The sequence below is a fragment of the Falco cherrug genome, chromosome Z, assembly GCF_023634085.1.
Source record: "Falco cherrug isolate bFalChe1 chromosome Z, bFalChe1.pri, whole genome shotgun sequence".
Taxonomy (NCBI): domain Eukaryota; kingdom Metazoa; phylum Chordata; class Aves; order Falconiformes; family Falconidae; genus Falco; species Falco cherrug.
In genome coordinates this window covers 19,215,583-19,233,019 of record NC_073720.1, presented here as the reverse complement: position 1 = coordinate 19,233,019, position 17,437 = coordinate 19,215,583, and the positions used below count along the sequence as shown (strand labels likewise).

Here is a 17,437-nt window from a genome sequence, read left to right as displayed (position 1 = left end):
CTTGACACGAGCAGCAAAACAAAGGCACAAAAAGGCAGCAGGAAAAATTCTTTTATGTGCTACCCTTTGGGAAATGTGGACAATTCCATTCACAGTCACTGTTGATATTTTGTGGGTAGACTGCTGGAAAGGAAAGGTATAAATATTTTCAACTTCCAGCCTTAAATAAGAGGTGCTTACTATCACCCGAGTCTTGGCAGTGACTTGCGTTTAATGGGAGTATGTCCATTTTGCTGCAAATCTGCAGTCAAGCTGATTGCACCATACTGGTTGTGGTGTGCGTTGCGACCTACTTAAACAGGAGAAAGAGCCAGAAATTTCTGATGCATGTGTTGTTCTGTGTGTGTGTATGTTAAGATACACTGTGGGTTTTCTTGCTATGAGACCTTCCCTTCTGCTTTTGTGAAATAAAGAATTGTGACTTTTTTTTAGTTTTTTGTTTTTTCCAATGGGGAAATTAAAGACATGTGAAGTAGGAGATCATCAAGGCTGGGCCAGGAGTGAGGATCAGAATAAAATTCTCTACCCATTCTCTCCCCAGAGTTCACTGGTTAAAGTAAACTGTACTTGAATTGCTGATCAGCCTCCCTTTGTGGTCAGAGCTCACATTACCTGCTCGAAGAGCTCAGCAGCTTGGTCCAGCCAATGCAGGTGCCACAGCCTTACTGCCCTTAGCTATTAACTGATACACACTGTACTTGCAGCCCTTTGACAACCTCTGACAAGTAGTTACTGATTTCACTGGGAAAGGTATGGTTTGCCAAACTGGCCTGTTAATTTTTTTCAGAGTGAAATGTCTGATGGACAAACTTGCAAGCTGCAACAGGGTTTGTCTTGAACTAGGAACATTATGAACTCGAGTTGTATTTCTTGTGACTGGTCTTTGATGGCCTCTTCCTGCTCTAGAAAACAGCAGTGCTATTCCATAGACCATTAACTTTAGGAAGGAGTAGGAAAAAAGCCCAGATCCTCATTACAAGACTCTTAAAGCTCTTCTGTTCAAAGAAGTTGCCATTCAGTTTGTGTTTATCAAAGCTATGTGATTAGTTATCCTGTACATAATACTGTTTTGCATCTTCCCTTTGGAAGTTAGGATTCCTGCTCTTCAGTGGTGCTTTCTTTCCAGAAAACAGTTGTGTAACGCACTGGCAAAATGTCAGGTTTTGCCTTCAGTGGTTGGTCTGCATGAAAAATAAACAACTCCTGTCAGCTCAAGTGATGCAAAGGGTGATTGTGTGAGCACAGAATTTTCCTGATGGCCTCTGCAGAGCATCCTTTTTTTGTAGTTTGCAAAGTAGCCTCTTTAATTATAAAAATAAAAAAAATAATTCTTTAAAATGAATGACGGATTTAAGATGTAAATTGCAAGTACATTGTAAAGCAAAGGTATTAAAAATTGGCAGTCTGCTATCAAAAATATCACGTGCTTGAAATTTGAGCTGCCCTGTGGCGGTGGACTCGGAAAGATAGTAGTGGGACTTGTTGAATTACTAAGTGGCAAGTGTACAAATCCAAAGTTAGCTGTATCATTGGAATTACTGAGGGGTCAAAACCACTAGAAATGCCTCTTCAGTGACAATGATTTTTTTTTCTTTCACATACTGTAGACTAGAGGTTGGGACTATGCGTAGCCATAAGGTTACCAGAAAAGCAAGTTAATTTGCAAGAATTCCTGGAGTCTGGCTGGGCAATTCTAAATTATGGCAAAAGATTGCCCTAGGATTGTGCTAAAAGTTGCATGCACTGCTCTCTGTGTATGGGTGCAGTCATATGCTCTACTTTACACAGTTACATAATATGAATCTAACAAGTGGTTTGCAAGTGGAAATGGCAAGTGTCAGTAATATATATATAATTCATAGTATCTGCATATATCTCTTCTAGTTGCATTGCTCTGTTGTTGCTCACACTCTGTTGTTGCTCACACTCTTCCCAAAAGTGGTGGTGTTTTTTAGTAATAGATTGGAGATTGTTTCTGATTAGTCTGTATTTGCCTTTAACAGCAGCTGGACAGCCACAGTGTATTAGAAATTATATTTCTTGAAGGATAATTACTTTTTAACAAGATGTCATGTTACAGCACCAGTGGGATCAATCTGTTCTTCAGGTCTTAAACTTGTTTTGATACTGTGAACTCAAAAGCTTGTCTATTTTCCTTAGACTTTTGATAAAACATTGCCTTTCCCTATGAACATGCTTACACTGTATCCGGAGGGCATCAATGATATGTTACTATTATGATTAGTATTGTAAATAGTTTAACTCTGTTTTCTGAAGACATAATGCGTTTGTTCAAGAATAGGTATCTTTAAGGGGAAGAGGTCGTACAAGAGGGTAGGAGGAAAAATTAAAGGAAGTGCATCAAATGCCACAAAATTTCATCTGGGTTGGTTTTTGGGTTTTTTGGGGTTTTTTTTGGGGGGTGGGGGTGGGGCACGAAATTACAATTACCCTTCTGATTCTCTACATTAGCATGTGTTTGTCCTTGCTGTTTTTAATGTTTCTTCTCACCATAAAGTTTAAAATGTTTGCTGAGGTGTTGAAGTTACATTTTAAAGTGGTCTGCTGAATTTCTTGCTGCAACTTCTTCTTTATAATTATAGTCTGCTGTCTTCAAAATGCTTTGAGACTGTGTCCCTGTGTAATTAAAGCCGTAAATGTTTTTTGGGAAGGCTGTTCTGCAGCATCCTTTAAAAAGTAGATCGCCCTCTATAAATAGCCTTCTATTTCAGTGTTTTATTTTTTTTTTATTTTGATCAGTTTGATTCACACAAATCTTAAACCTCTTTATATTATCTAATATGAAGACCTTAGAAGAGTGCCACTTTATTTTTATTGGCAAAGATTTATATAGCACAAAATTGCATTGAATTTTTAAAATGGCTTTATATTGTTGGGTATTATGTTGTTGAAGAGTAGAAAATGACAGTGTTTAATAGATAATGTTATTATCTATACAATGTTATTATTTATACAATACATTATATATTTAATGTTATTATTTATACAATGGTTCCAGTGGTATAAATGTGTATAAATATACATACTTATATTTCAAAAGGTAGCTTTTGAGTAATTAAACGTATTAGTATTTCAAATGCCATTCTGAGCAATAGGCTTCAGAATTAGTAAGATGTGAGAATAATGTCAAGGATGTCTTGTGTCCTACAAAGCAGAGGTTACTTACAGCTATCATGTGGCATGTCGTGACCAAGACTTTAAAATTCTGATTCTGTGTTGCCACAATTGCCTGCACGAATGTAGGCAAATCTCTTGCACCTCCCTGGGCAGCAGTATCCCAAACTTGCAACTTGCATATCTTAGCTGTATTTAATACTTTCAGTTAAAGTGCTAGACCCACCTTGTTTCACCCAACCCTTTTGACATCCTCTTTAAGAGCACATTATCACAATTTATTTTATTAAATGTTGCATCCCAGGCCAAAATGCGACCTATCCTTTTTGCTTATCTTCTTGCTCTTTGAGGGGCAGTTCTCCGATGTGCTTTTAGTATGTTTACTTCTTGTTGAAGAGAAACACGTAGTGCAGTGCACAGGCCTTCCTCAGTCCAGGTCCCATGAAATACACGCTTATGTCCCATTTGAGATAAACTGACTTGGCAGAAGAGCTGCAAGACTGCACAGAGGTGATTTCTTGTGTTAGGTAGTTGTAGCTAGCAGAAGTTGAAGGCAAATACTCCTAATCTCTGACCATTCTGTGGTAATGTGTCAGTTACCTGATTTGGCAAAAGTGCCTAAAAGCCCCTCCTCACCTCCCCAGAAATCCCAAACTCAGCCAGGTGGTGTGGTTCTGCACGTTTACGTTTTTTTGGTTCAGCTGTTTGTGGAATTACCTTAATGTAATCTGCTAAAGTTTGTCATTGTCTTTTCTCTTTTATCCCACAGTTCAGTTATTTTATCTATTTTCTATACTCCCGCCCTGTTCAATGGTCCCTTAAGCATCACGTTTATTTTCTTCATCTCTCTGATGTCGTTCTGCTTCATCCTGGCCTTCTCTGTTAGATCTGACTTCTTGCCACTGGCAGAAATAATGCTTTTTATTCTGTACAACTCACTTCCCTCGGACCTGAGACTGTTTCTTAGTGCGGCTTTATTGATTTTCTCCAGTTTTAGGACAGAGTTTTGTTGGGGTGAGTGGTGGTGGCGGAAAGGTATGTGTGCAGTGGAAACATTCTGAGATTAATTGCATGCTAGAATCCCTTTCCCTCAAATTCCATTAATAATGGCTTTTAACCACTGTTCACACTGTAGTGTGGTCAGGCAACATACACTTCAATTTATGGAAGATGGTTGTTTGTTCCCGGAGTCTAAAATGCATGCATTTCCAAAACATGGGAGACTTTGTTTCTTAGCCAGGCCTGTGTGGTGTTAAGTGTTCTCCCGAAGATCTGCTTACTGTGTGTTGTTGTCATCTTGAATTACATGGAAGGCTTTCCAGTGTATTTCTCTGGATTATGTACTCTTAAGTAATAACCACTCTGTATAGGGTTGTACCTAGAAGTCCCACAGAGATTGATACTCTGTTCAATTCCTGGCATAGTCTCTGCTGTGACAAGCAGACTACAGGCAGGCAGAATGTATCAAAGACAGCAGCAGTGTGTGTGTAAAACGTGCAAGTTCTGTGCCATGTGCACTTCTTGTCTACACATTGAATACAAGGTGGGATTTGTTGTGAATTTGAAACTGTATAGACAAAAGATCCTGGAATGATGAAGGGAGAGTGAAATGAGCCTACGGAGTAAAACTTGACAAAGGCTTTTGATTATTGACAGAGAAAGTTTGTGTTTCAGATGCTTTTGCCTTTCTCTTTTTAAGAATTTTGTATTTTCTGCTTGAATTTATTTGCTGTAGAAGAGAAAAAATCTACTGAGAGGCTCACAAGAGCAGGTTGGGTCATGTCTGGGGTATGTTAGAAGGAAATAACTCTTGGTTTCAAGGGTACTGAAATGCTTTTCTCTGTAACACCTCTCTTAGAACAAGAAGGTAACTCTGAAAGTGGTCAAGTGTGAAAATGCACACCTTGACATACCAGATTAAAAAGCAGAGGCTACAGTAATACGAGAACCCCAAATGCGGGACCTCAGCCTTACAGGTGAGAATAACATGGTGCTCATAGAAGGGAGTTCTAAATCCAAATACCCCATGAATAAGAAGGTCTAAATGTGTGTATATAAAAAAGTTGCATTGAAATGAGCTCTGCTGAGTCAGTGGAAATGTGAGGTTCTATGACTACCGGATAATGAGCAAGAAAACCACAATAAAAGGAATGGAGGTTTTAGGTGTGTGTTCTGCTGAGGCTGTAAGGTAATGTGAATTAATAAGTTATCACACTCTAATGATAATCTAGTGGATGGTAGATCAGCTTCAGATGGAGAATATGAATAAAGCTCTTAATTATGAAATCTGAATGTGTTTGGAAATGCCTGTGGAGCTGTTCTTCTTGATGGTTTTCTTATTCTCTCTGCTTGTGAGCTGGAATCTTGCAGCTAACGGCTCAACTTTCAAGCTTCCTGATGAGACACAGGCTAATTATTTTTTTCTCGGCAGGGTTAACTGATGTCTAAAATGCAAACAATTTGCTGGTACTCCACAGCAAGTTCTGGACAAGATCTTGTGGTTCAGAATCATGGTGCCTTAGGTGATTGATGTTGGGGCATTTGAATTCTGACATTAACCTTCAGCTTTTTTCTGCTGTTGAAATTAGAGCATAATTAGAAAAAATATATTGTGATTGCAAATTTTTTTGTGAATTCTAGCATAGGATTGAGAAAAGATAGGCTTGTTTTGTGTGAGTTAGGGATTTTCCCTTCTGAAACACTGTAGTATGGAAAGCTTTTTCCTGAAGAAGGAAGTTGTTAGTAATTTTCCCTATTTCTTGAATTATATTGCAAAGAATGTCATTTGGTTTCATGTTGTCACTACTCTGTTCCATTTCTGACCTCTTTCCAGCTTTCTTTTCAAGTCAAGATAGTTGTGCCAGGTAAACTGGCATCTTTATTCTCTTAATATTCTGTTCTGATTAAGTAATTATTTTTTCCCCACAGATGTGGTATTGTATGTGACCAGCATTCAGAACTTGCTGGGTTTTATCCCATTCCCTTCATTACTGTAATATTTTTTGTTAAAAAAATTGTGTTATTTCAGCATGTGTTTTGCCTGCTTGCCATAACAACTGCTGCAAGGAAGGTCTTCTGCCATTAATAAGGACAGTGTTCAGTGGAGAACAGAAAAGACAGCGTGCATAACAAACGTGGTGCCGAAACTTTTTTTATCTATAAAAGCTGCATATAAATTTTTACTATTATATGTTCAGTATGTTGAAGTTGAACTATTGCAGGTCTTTGTGTTGTTGTTTAGACACTGGGCACTGATGTATTCCTTAGCTCTTAAACTGACTTAGTAACTTTCTGATGGTTATGCCTGTGTTTTGTACTGAAAGCAGATTTCTTATGAAGAGTAAGCTTTGATTCTTGGTGGAGCTTTGCAAGAGTTATTTGGTATACCAAAGAAGGTCTTTCTGTAAGGGTCTTTTACATTCCTGTTTTGGGTTTGTCAAGATTGAAATGCCTCCTTTTTAAAGAAGGGCTTATTTGAGAAAAGTGCTTTATAGATAGATGTATTAATGGATTAATGTGTTGCTGATAATGCAAGATTTCATGTCACTGACTGGTAAAGTACAAGAAGCCTCAGAAACAAAGTCTGCCCTGATGCAGATAATATTCTGTTTTTCATATTCACAAGACAAAATCATAACAAATAGGACTGAAAGGAGTAAGAGTCATCTGATTCAGCCCTGGCTCGGAAGCAGGATGAGCTGTGGCCAAACCAGCTCTGACCAGGCTGGTTCTCAAAAAAACCCAGCAGATTCTATAATTTCCTGGCAATCTCTTCTGGAGTTCAACTAGCTGTACTGTTCTACACACTGGTTTTCTAAGATAGAACCTAGATCTCCTGTTAATATCTCTTACTACAGTTTAAGCTCTTTAAGGCCAGGCTGGATGGAGCTTTGATCAACTTGGTCTAGTGGAGGGTATCCCTGGCAATGGCAGAGGGGTTGGAACCACATGATCTTTAAGGTCCCTTCCGACCCAAACCATTCCGTGATTCTGTCATTCTTTTTCTATCATATTTTATGCATAGCAAACAAGGAGAAAAGTGTGTTCCTTTGTCATTTGGAAATTGGTTGTCATATACTTTTTCAGCTTTCTGTAAACTAGCAATGGGTCATTCTGTACAGAACCCCAAAGTTACAGCCAGAGTGAGGAGTTGTGTAGCAGGTTACAGTTCAGAGGTGCTGCCATGTAAATCTCCTTTGTTCTTTTGCCTTATTTACTCCAATAAAATGGGGCTCAGAAGAAGCTGATTATTTTGTGCTGAATATATTCAATTACTTGATGAGGATCATTTACTGGATGGGCACTCTTCTGTCAAGGATACCTGGAAAGACTCTTAGATGATAAGCTTCACCAGTGTAAGCACTTGATTTTATTGGGCAATATAAACAACATAAATACCTGGATGTTCCCAGAACAGTGGGTGAAACCATGCAACAGATTCAATGATTTTTCTTTCTTCTTTCTTAAGAGACTTAAGAAACCAGTTGTGACTCTGCACCTCTTCTGTAGCAGTTGGGAAGATAGGATTTTTATAGTGACAGGATTCTTTCCCCTGAAGAATAGTATACTTTGAACGAAAAACCATTGTAAATGCTTCTGTCATTGGATTGTATTTGATTAACAGAGAACTCGAATCACTATGAAATTAGGCGCCCGGTCTTAACTTCTTGTATTACATACAGACAAATTGACTTCAGTGCAGCTGTTTGCTGTGATTTGTTACAGAGAGAACTCATACTATTTCTGATATAACAATAAGGAAGTTGCTATTTAAAATCTGGAAAGCAGTTTATAGGATTAGAGTCCATGTATGTGATTTTTGTGGGATGTAGTGCTGTTTCTTTCCACAGCTAAAAACTGGTAAATCTGAACAATTTGTAAGTTTGGATTACATTCTTCTTAAGAGTAACCAAAGGCCAATGACTGCCTGTCTAGCATGAAGGCTCTTGTCAGTTGATTCAGGACAATCTGCCTGGTTGGATTTATAGTCTAATAGAAAGTATTTGCTGTTTGGTTAAGCTTTTTAGGAAGAGGCAAGACCTGTAGGGCTTTCATGAGAGTGTTTTGTTGCTTAAATTAGAGGGGGTGAGGTTAATTCACTTTTTATGCATAAGCATAAAATGGTTAAGGTGGTTGAACTGTGAATCAAAGTGATTGGTGTTTGTTCAGATGTTATTTGCTTCATACAAAACAAATTCATTGGTTTATTGCCTTGCTACATTTGAAGGAGTAAATAAACTACAGATTCCAAACCAGTTAAGGTGTCCACTTTTCTATTTATTGTTATTTGCAAGTTTCTGTTTAGACTAATTGCAGTCTAGAAGGTTTCTCTTCTGTCTTGTTTGTTTTGTTTGGAGTTTATCCAAAAGGCAGTTGCTCAAGTAGTTTCTCACAGCTTTTAGAAATCCACATTCCAGTTGGAAAAAATATTAATTTGTTTATATTAATCTAGCTACATAATTCATAATAAAATATGTATCTTGTATGTCTGTTTCATGTTCACATAATAAATGAAGTATGATGTCTATTGTACATTTTCAGATGTCTTCAGGAACCATAGAAGGTGCACCAAGAAATAGGTATCACCATCAGAACTCCAAATAATATTGCAAAAACATGAATACTTCCAAGAGACAGATTTTTTTGAACAAGTAGCTGCATATTTTGATGGATAAGTTGAGTTGGATCGCCCTCAAAATTCCAAATCATGCTTGTCTTCAGCTTTCAGTAACACTGAATTGTTTGCTAATAAAGTTGAGGGGTGGCAGGCAAAAAGCTTGTTAGGTAAACCAGTGAGTTAGGTAAACCAGCAAATAAAATGCGTATTTTAACACAGTTGAAACAGATAGCTCTGGGATACTCTACAAGTTAAGCATCTTTTTGTTTATCTTGTTGGAAACTGTGAAGCTGATGTCATATGTGGGTTCTAACTGTGATAGGAAAATTTTCAGCTGCACATCATGGATATATGCAAATATACGTGGTTTTCTAATGAAAAATACTGCATTAGTTGTAGAGGCCATGCTTCAGATGTTACTTGATCTTGGACAGTTGGTATCTTTCATAACTTCACGTTAACATAACATTAGATTACAGAATTATTATCAGTTTTCTAGGTTTTTTGTTAACTTGTAGTTTAATGTTGTGATCCTACTTATCAACTGCATTTGAGTTAGAAGTTTAAAATCTATTAGAAGGTTAGTGATTTTTGATGGAGGACAGTTTCTTGATTTCACTCACCAATTTTGGATTGCCCCTGTGAGCTAAAGGGACAAATGGCAGTACTCACCAAAGAAAGTGATTTTCGATGCTGTCACTATTAAAATGGCACAGCTGAGCTATGTCAAATGCAGCTGGTTCAGTATGTTTAAGAGAGACTGTGCAGCTGCTTTTAGAATCTCTGACTTTAAAATGCCTGTATACAGTCTGAGCAGAAGTTCCAAACTGTTTTATGTGGTGGAATTAATGCTTGAGTGCTACATTTTGCAGGAAATGTAATGTTAATTCCCTTGTTTAAAACAGGTCCCAGCAAAGAACCAGAAGTGGAATGAAGTGCAAGAGTAAACAGAAGCAGCAGCAAGTTGTTTAGGGAGAAGGAAAGAATATTCCTTCCCCTACCCCCATGGTGGAAGTGTGGAATGAATGCTCAAAACAGGGTAAAAGCAAACCCAGAAAAATGAGAACCACATGAATGAAAACTAATTTCCAAACAATAAATTTCTATTGGCATTTTTTTGAGCAACATTTGAGTACGTTTTTTATTTGAGTAAATAATTTGGTTTTGGGCTAGTTCCTGTATTGTAGAGTTAAAGCAGAGAGAGATTGTATTGTTATGTATTCATTATTATAATATTTAATTTTGAATGGCTTCTTTATTTAAAATAAAGCCCAACTACACAAGAGTCAGCTGCTTTTGTGTGGTGTCACATGAGGCACATCTAATAATTTGAGCAGATGGCTATAGACAGTTTTTGTCTTAGAAGTACCTCTAAATGTGAAATAAAATGCTATGTTTTTAGAACTCGGCATCATACACACATCTTTTTCAAAAAGTCTGAGAGCAGAATGCATACTTCAGAATGGTAGTGTAAGAAAATGAAGTACATTTTAGAGTGGTCATGACATGGAGGTAATTTAAAGAAACATTCTCAGTGTGTGAGGACTTAACAATTGTGAGTCAGTATGTTTGAGGGTTGATTGGGCTTGGTGTGGTTTTTTGGAACTGGTACCTTTTTTTCCTTCCCTCTGCCCTGGCAGATAAGGCTTATTCTGGTCTATTTTAAAGAAATACAGTATATGATTTGTACTTCAAGTCATATTTCTTGTGGTGAAATACAGGATTTTTCTAGTGTATGACCACCTACTTGGTCAGCCAGCAATACTAATACATGAAATTAAAAGCAATTATGTATGGAGCCAGAGAGAGAGAGGTCTTAGGCTAGTTTCTGTCAGATGAGTGTCTGTGTCTGGAGTACCTTCTGTGCTGTAAAAATGCTTCAGACTCATTTTGGCTTATTATCCAGCGTTCTCAGAATGTGATGTGAAATAAAAGTGGTCAGCTTTAATAGTTTATGTCCTCAAGTTTCAGGAAATATGAGTAAACCTGTACTACTGCTGGTTAATTTCTGTGCTGGTTAATTTATTTCAGTGCTGGCTGTTGTCTTCTGTCCCCATTCTGTGTGAATGAGGGGGTTCTACTTGTGCTTTTCATCTCCTGCTCAGTTTGGCTGGACTCTGTTTTGTCTCTGAGAGGAACCCAACTCAGTTGCTCTCAGAAATGTGTGTGTGAAGGAGAGGTGTTTTCATTGAAGACTCAATGTCTCAAGTAATTAAATTTGCTTCAGGTTCTGAAAGACCTAATACCTAGTTGTGAGAGGTGATGCATGTGCATGCTGAAACATCCTTGTAGAACAGTGTGAGAGGGTGTGCTATCCTTGCCTAACTAGCTTGAAGATGAGGACCTCCTGAATGTAAGCCGTAACTTCCTGAAGTAGCCTGCCGCTTCAAGTAGTTGTGCAAAGTGCAAGCAAATCTCAATTATACTTCAGTGCAGTGTAGCTCTAATTAAGCCAGAAAAGGTTCCTTACACAATCTCTGTGCCCAGTCCTACCACTTTCAAAGGTTATGAGTCTTAGGAACATACAGAAAGCCATAGAAAACCATTTCTGTAGAGCTATTGCTTCACGAACATAGCCTTCTCTGGCAAAACTTGGTTTTGGCTCAGTCAAAATATTTTGATGAAGTTACATAGGCCTATAAACAATTATATTACTATTTTTTTTCTGTAGTTCAGCATCCCCCTTGTATTTCTTTGTTTAAAGCTTAAACCCAACTGCTTCATGAGGAAACGATAAGGATGGCTTTATTATTGTTGGGGAAATACAGGTTGAAGGTTCTAAGTTGCCACACAGTGTGAATTGGAGGATATAAGTGCCGGGGCCCTCCCTCTTTTAGCAGGAGCCTTTTTAAAGCTTTACACAAAGGGATCTGCAAAACATGAACTAAACTTTTTTCCTAAATGGCTAAACAGGATGTAGATATAAATAATAATTCAATATGAGCTTATTTTGGTGGAGCTTTCTCACACACAACTTCTTGTATGTTGAGAAATGTAGTTTCCTTTTATAAAGAGTTCTTTCGTTAGTTTCCGGACAGTGTTTAAGATGAATTCATACCATTTAAGAAAGAAAAAAAAAAGAAGTTAAAATCTCTTGTGCTGAGGTGTTGTAATTTCTTTATGTTAACAGTAATGTGGGGTGGGTTTTTTGTTTGTTTGGTGGGGTTTTTTTGTTATTCCCCCCCCCCCCCCCCCCCCTTTAATTTGGTGGTTTCTAAATGGATAGTTCTTAATCAAAAATGGTTAAAATTTTTCTTAACTCTTCACAAAATATTCAGAATGGTTGATCAAATACTGGACTAGAGACTTCTCATACAGACTGTGTTGATAAAACAACTGTATAGATTCTGCTTTTTATAGCAATCCTACTCTGCAGGTGAACACAAGTCTGCTGAATGTTATCTCCACAAAACTGCATGCTCGTCTATTGTAACAAATACCACTTTATCATTTTATTTTTGTTTTGTTTAAAAGTGCCTGCTCAGTAGCCTTTCTGTGGTCTGTTCCATATAGCCCATCGCTCTTAGAGGCACATTCTACATAACAACAGGGAAATACTTTTTGAAGCTACCATAGACAGATTTAAGGGCAGTGGCAGAATGTGAAACCACTTCTGACTTTGGCTGTATGCTTGACGCTTCGTTTAATATTTATCTTGGAAATACTGTACTACCTTGAGGGCAAATCGTGGTTGATGTAACCTGAAGGAAATGGGAAAACCTGAGATTGGTTGTCATCGGGGAGTTGTGAAATCTCTCTGTATGAAGGCAGGAAAGCAATGCTTGTCAATCTTGTTGAGACAATGTTATTATCTCTTGTTCAGACAGGCTAGTTTTGAATCACTGAGGTATCCTTAGACTTAACACACACTGGGCATGAATTTGGGCTTGGTTAGTTGGTTTGTTTGTTAGGGTGGGTTTTTTTCACAGCAAAATAGTTTGTATGAAGTTTTATCTCACTTTGTGTGGTGTTGCCACACAAGAGGCCTTATGTATTTTTATTCTTCTGTATTCTGCTGTAAGCTTTATATTCTCTTACTCTGCAAAGTCAACTAGCTTTCCTCTGAAACGTTTCTTTTTCCACCCATTTGCATTTCCCTATTACATTTGAGATCATTCTCACAGCAATACTACGCTTGACTAACCATATAGGTTTTCTGATTTCCTAATTCCTTCTCCCATGGACCATCTTGTTTTAGCTGAGGTTGTTTCTCCATCTATTCAGGGCTGGTTTATAACACCTGCCTCTTTCATATGAATATGTGAATCACTGAGGGAAGCCAGGACCACCTTTTCTGTCAGTGCTGGTAAGGGCTTTGTGCTTTACCTTCTACATTTGCTTTGCTTGGTGTTAAAGATTTTTATATTTACTTCTGCATATCCATGGCTCAGCTTCTGCTTCCCTCAGTCTCTTGCTTTGATGACATAATGTATTTCAGCCTCCTGCTTCTCAAACTCTAAATGGAAGATCTCTTGTGATACTTGAGCTAAGCTGTTTTGTCTGTGGATCAAAATCATTATGCATTGCTGCCCCTCTATTATGTATATACAGGGGATTTTGGGGAGGATTCTGAGACCCAAGAGGTGTATGTGTGCCATGTACACTCCTTCCTTTGCCATTTCTGTGGTGGTTTCTTTTTCTTTTTAATTGTTGCAAATGTAATGCTTACTGTCTCAGGTACAGGGTCTGCAAGATGTTAGCAGCAATTTCTGAGAAGGCTCATTCTGTTCTCTCCCCACCCACCCCCAGGCCACTCCCCTTTATTTTTCTCTTCTTTTTTTTAACAGTCCTCTATTTAATTCAATTGCTTGTCCAAGCCCCGAGTTGTGAGACTTGCCTTCTGTAAGCTATTGACTGCTAGAAGTTCTCTGTGGCTCTTTGGTTATTATGGGTGTTTTTCTACTGCACTTCCTGACTGAGAAAGTTGTTGTTCCTCAAAGACTTGTTCTGGTGTTGTCAAGCTCAAAACATTGGCAATTTCTCCTTTTTATTTTCTGGACAAATTCTGGTTTTCTGGCTGTGGAATTTTGTACTGGCAATCTGTAATCTACTTTGGGGAGCTGGGACATGATTTGCAGCTCATGATGTGTGCAGGGGATAGGAGAACAGGACAAACTGAACGTTTGAGATCATTGAAGATAGTCCATTTGAGATCTTTGTGTGCCTATCCACTCGTGTGGAAGGTGGAAATTAGTGATCATCAGTGATCCTATCTAGTCCTGTGTTCCCAAAAGTGGGAAGAGTCAGCAAAATGCTTAATCTTGGATGTACCAAAAGTGTTTTCTACCTTACGCTTAAATTGTGCTAAATCCTCTCATACCTCTCTCTGAAGTTTCTGTGAGCCCTTATTCACAGCTTTTCAAATATGCACTGTTCAGTTTTCTTCAATCTATAATGACTAAAAACTTTTCCTAAATTAAGGGCTGTGGTTCTCAGAAGCTGGTAACATGTATCCTTGGAGAAATTTTCCATGAAATCTGATTAAAAAATTAAAAAAAAAAAAAAAAAGGAGGGAGAAGGGTGAGAAAATTTGTGTTTCAGCAGTTTCTCTGGTCATCTGTAGGATTTGGGGAAAATGCTTATTCTTGTTCTAAGCAATTTTTTAGTTTTATGGTAGCTTTTTCTGAAGCATTGGAAGGAACGTGAAGAATGGTGGACAGTGGTCTCAAATGTTCTCAGATGCTTACCTAATCTCTTGTTCACACGACTGGTGTCAACTTGACTGGTAGGTCTGAGATCAAGAACATGTTTTTTCCAAGGTCAGACTGTCCAGGGTGTGTTGCTTTTTTTATTTCCAGTATGTTGGGAGGCAGTTTGCCTACTGCGCAGTGTATTCTACCTGCTCCGCACCCTAACTGTGGGCCTTGGGCACTGATAATACCCTCATACTGTCAGTTCCTCATCTGTGGCATTTGATCGTCTCCTGATGGCTAAAGTAATGTAGTGTAAGCAAAGTCTCAGGGTCTGTTTTATAGTAATATTTGAATTAAACTAATGACATACAGATTAATCCATTGAATATGCATTCCCATCTTTTAGCTATGGCATAATTGCACTTTGTTTGGAAAATGAGTACCAGAAGCAGTGATGACTCTTACTGTAAGCAAATTACTCAGCTGAATGTGATCTGTTTTTCTGCTTGAGCTCCAGTCGTTATTTTGGCTAATGCTTGTGCATTGCTAATTTGACTGTTTCATGCCATGTATTGTTAAATTGCTGTCTGCTTCAGTTGTCTTGCTACTCACTGTGTATGCTACATGACTGGTCGTAAAAAACATATCTTGCAGAGCTATTCCTTGAAGCTTGCACGCTTCTGTACCATGTGGATGTTGACTGATGGCTTGACACACCACAGATTCAAAGCAGTCTTTGCTTATTAAAACTCAGAAGAGATTACCACTCAAAACATGTGTGGTTTCATGTAAAATTACCGACAAAAATCCTGCTAAGTTTAGGAGAGTGATAATAAACCACTGATTTCCTATGTGAGAAATGCTCGTCGTTACCCTCTCCCTTCCAGGAGTGTGTATTTGGATACTGGGAGACTGGAGTCCTTCTCTGCCCTTAGTTTTCAAGTGGACATTCAGCTGTTACATCAGTCGTTAGTTTCTTTTTCCTAATGTCTCCAAGACTTTTACAGAAATTCAGGGAGAACTGAAAAGAAGCAAAGATCACCTGTTCTCCTTAAACTTCTACTGGTGTTTCTCAAAAATGTTGCCGATACACTCATTTGTGTGTGCGTGTCTTCAAATAGTCCTCTCCATTCCACAGTGCTGTCTACTGAGCACTTACATTACCAATGATTAGTGAGCTTATCTTTAACTGCTAGTAGCAGCTTGTTTCTTCCAGGTCAGGAGAGTGAGAAGCAGCTGCAATTTCTGGATGTAGGTGTAGAAGTTCACTCCCTTGTCCTGAAGTGGCTGAGCTGTTGACAGCAAAAGGTAGATAATTGTTCCCAGGGTAATATAAGTAGTTCAGTAACAATTGTGAATGATGTGTGTTTTAAGTATTGCTTGATATTGCTGAATCTGTTGACTGATGGACTCTGGGCATAAAAATTAATATTAAAATGCTACTTTGTCTTTCATCAGATACTAAATGAGTAGGTATATGGAAGTTGAACAGACTGTGGCATATGTTATGATACCAACATACTATTTGAAAGCTGTAATTCATTACAGGAAGTGGGCTCTTGTAGATGACATTGAATTGGGTGTTATAAAACCATAGTCTGACATAGTCTTGGTATATAAACAAATTTAATCATAAATCAATGTAGTTGTCTAAACTGTACACAGAAATTTCTTAGATACCAGTTCAATGGAGAAGGTTAATGAAATCCAGAAATTGGTTATGTTGCAATTAAGAACACAACACATTAGGTGGGTTCTAAGGGAGAAATCTGTACCCACTTGGAAATTAAATGCTTCATGTTTTAGTGAATTTGAAATAAATGACCAGTGCAGTATGAATGCACAATGAATGAAGTAACTACATGTGAAGGCCAGAACCATGGGGCTGTGTGCATGTATGTCTGTGTGTGTAACTCAGCAAAATATTTCAAGGATGTTACCCTGACATTGAAACTGAGAAGTGACAAAGCTATGACAGTTCAGGAAAGAGGACTGCTGCCACTGAGTAAAGCTTACTAGCCCTTTCATTTCTTTAGCAAAGAGCAAACATGGATGCTAAAAATGTGACAGTGATGTAGTTAAATAAATAACCGTTCTTCCTTTACCTAAAGCATGACAGAGGTCTTTCCCCATCTCTCATCTAAAATGCTATGGAAATAAAATACCTCCAGCTCTCACAAAAAACCCAAAATACAAACCTGACAATTTTTTAATCTCTCTGAATATGTGGTTTCAGAGGCTACTGCAGGATTTGGGACTCTCCTTAGAACAGCGACATTAAAGAGGAAAATGAATAGTTTTTGTAGAGGCAATAAATCATATGCTCCTGGATTAACTTCTTCAAAAACTAGGGAGACATTACATTTCAGATATTTTTTTTTTTCCTTTTAATAAATGTTGCACATTTTTTGTAGTATGTAGTGAAGCATTATGCTACAAGAAGTTTTGGAGTTAAGAATTTAAAAGCATTTGAAGGATTAAACATTTATATGGGTATTTAAATCATATTTGCACTGAACAGCAAACATCGTTAGAGAAGACATTAAACCTCAGGTTTTCATAATGTAACCTGCAAACAGTATTTCATAATCCTATACATGTATACTTAAACTCTCCTTTGTACATTTGCTCTTAGCAGGCACCATCAGGCATAGAAATTCACATGGCAATCCATGTTTTGTTCTTCCTACTAAGACAGAATCCCTAAACCTCTGTCTCTAAAAACAATCAGCTTTTTTGGAGTTGTGGTCTATGTATACTTACTCAGCCCTACTCAGCATTTTCTACTCTCTTCGGGAGGTTCTGTCCTAGGAAAGAACCCAGGATTTAAGAACAGAAATGTAATCTTGCCTACCCTTTGGCAGATGCATCTATTAGTAAACTCAGCCCAGTTTTTACACATAATCAGCCATCACTTTCTGGTTATGATCCAATGCAGAAGATACAGAATAACTTCTACAGCAGTATTTTTGTAAATACCAGAGGTGTGTGAGGTATTCCAGTACTGATGACTGACACTTGGATGTCAGTGTGCTGGTACCTGATTTCTTAT

The 17,437-nt window shown here is 37.9% G+C and overlaps 1 protein-coding gene across 6 annotated transcripts in view; it reads left to right on the top strand.

The window, feature by feature from the left end:
- The window catches only part of ARL15 (ADP ribosylation factor like GTPase 15), a 224,703-nt gene that overhangs the window by 17,681 nt on the left and 189,585 nt on the right, over positions 1–17,437 (top strand). For 2 of the 6 annotated variants that reach the window (XM_055699175.1, XM_055699174.1), the window contains one exon: positions 9,658–9,791. The exons of the other annotated variants lie outside the window; for them this stretch is intronic. In XM_055699175.1, coding sequence (XP_055555150.1) covers positions 9,774–9,791 — 18 coding nt within the window. In that variant the 5' untranslated portion in view covers positions 9,658–9,773. The remainder of the gene's footprint in view (positions 1–9,657; positions 9,792–17,437) is intronic. 6 annotated transcript variants of the gene reach the window in all.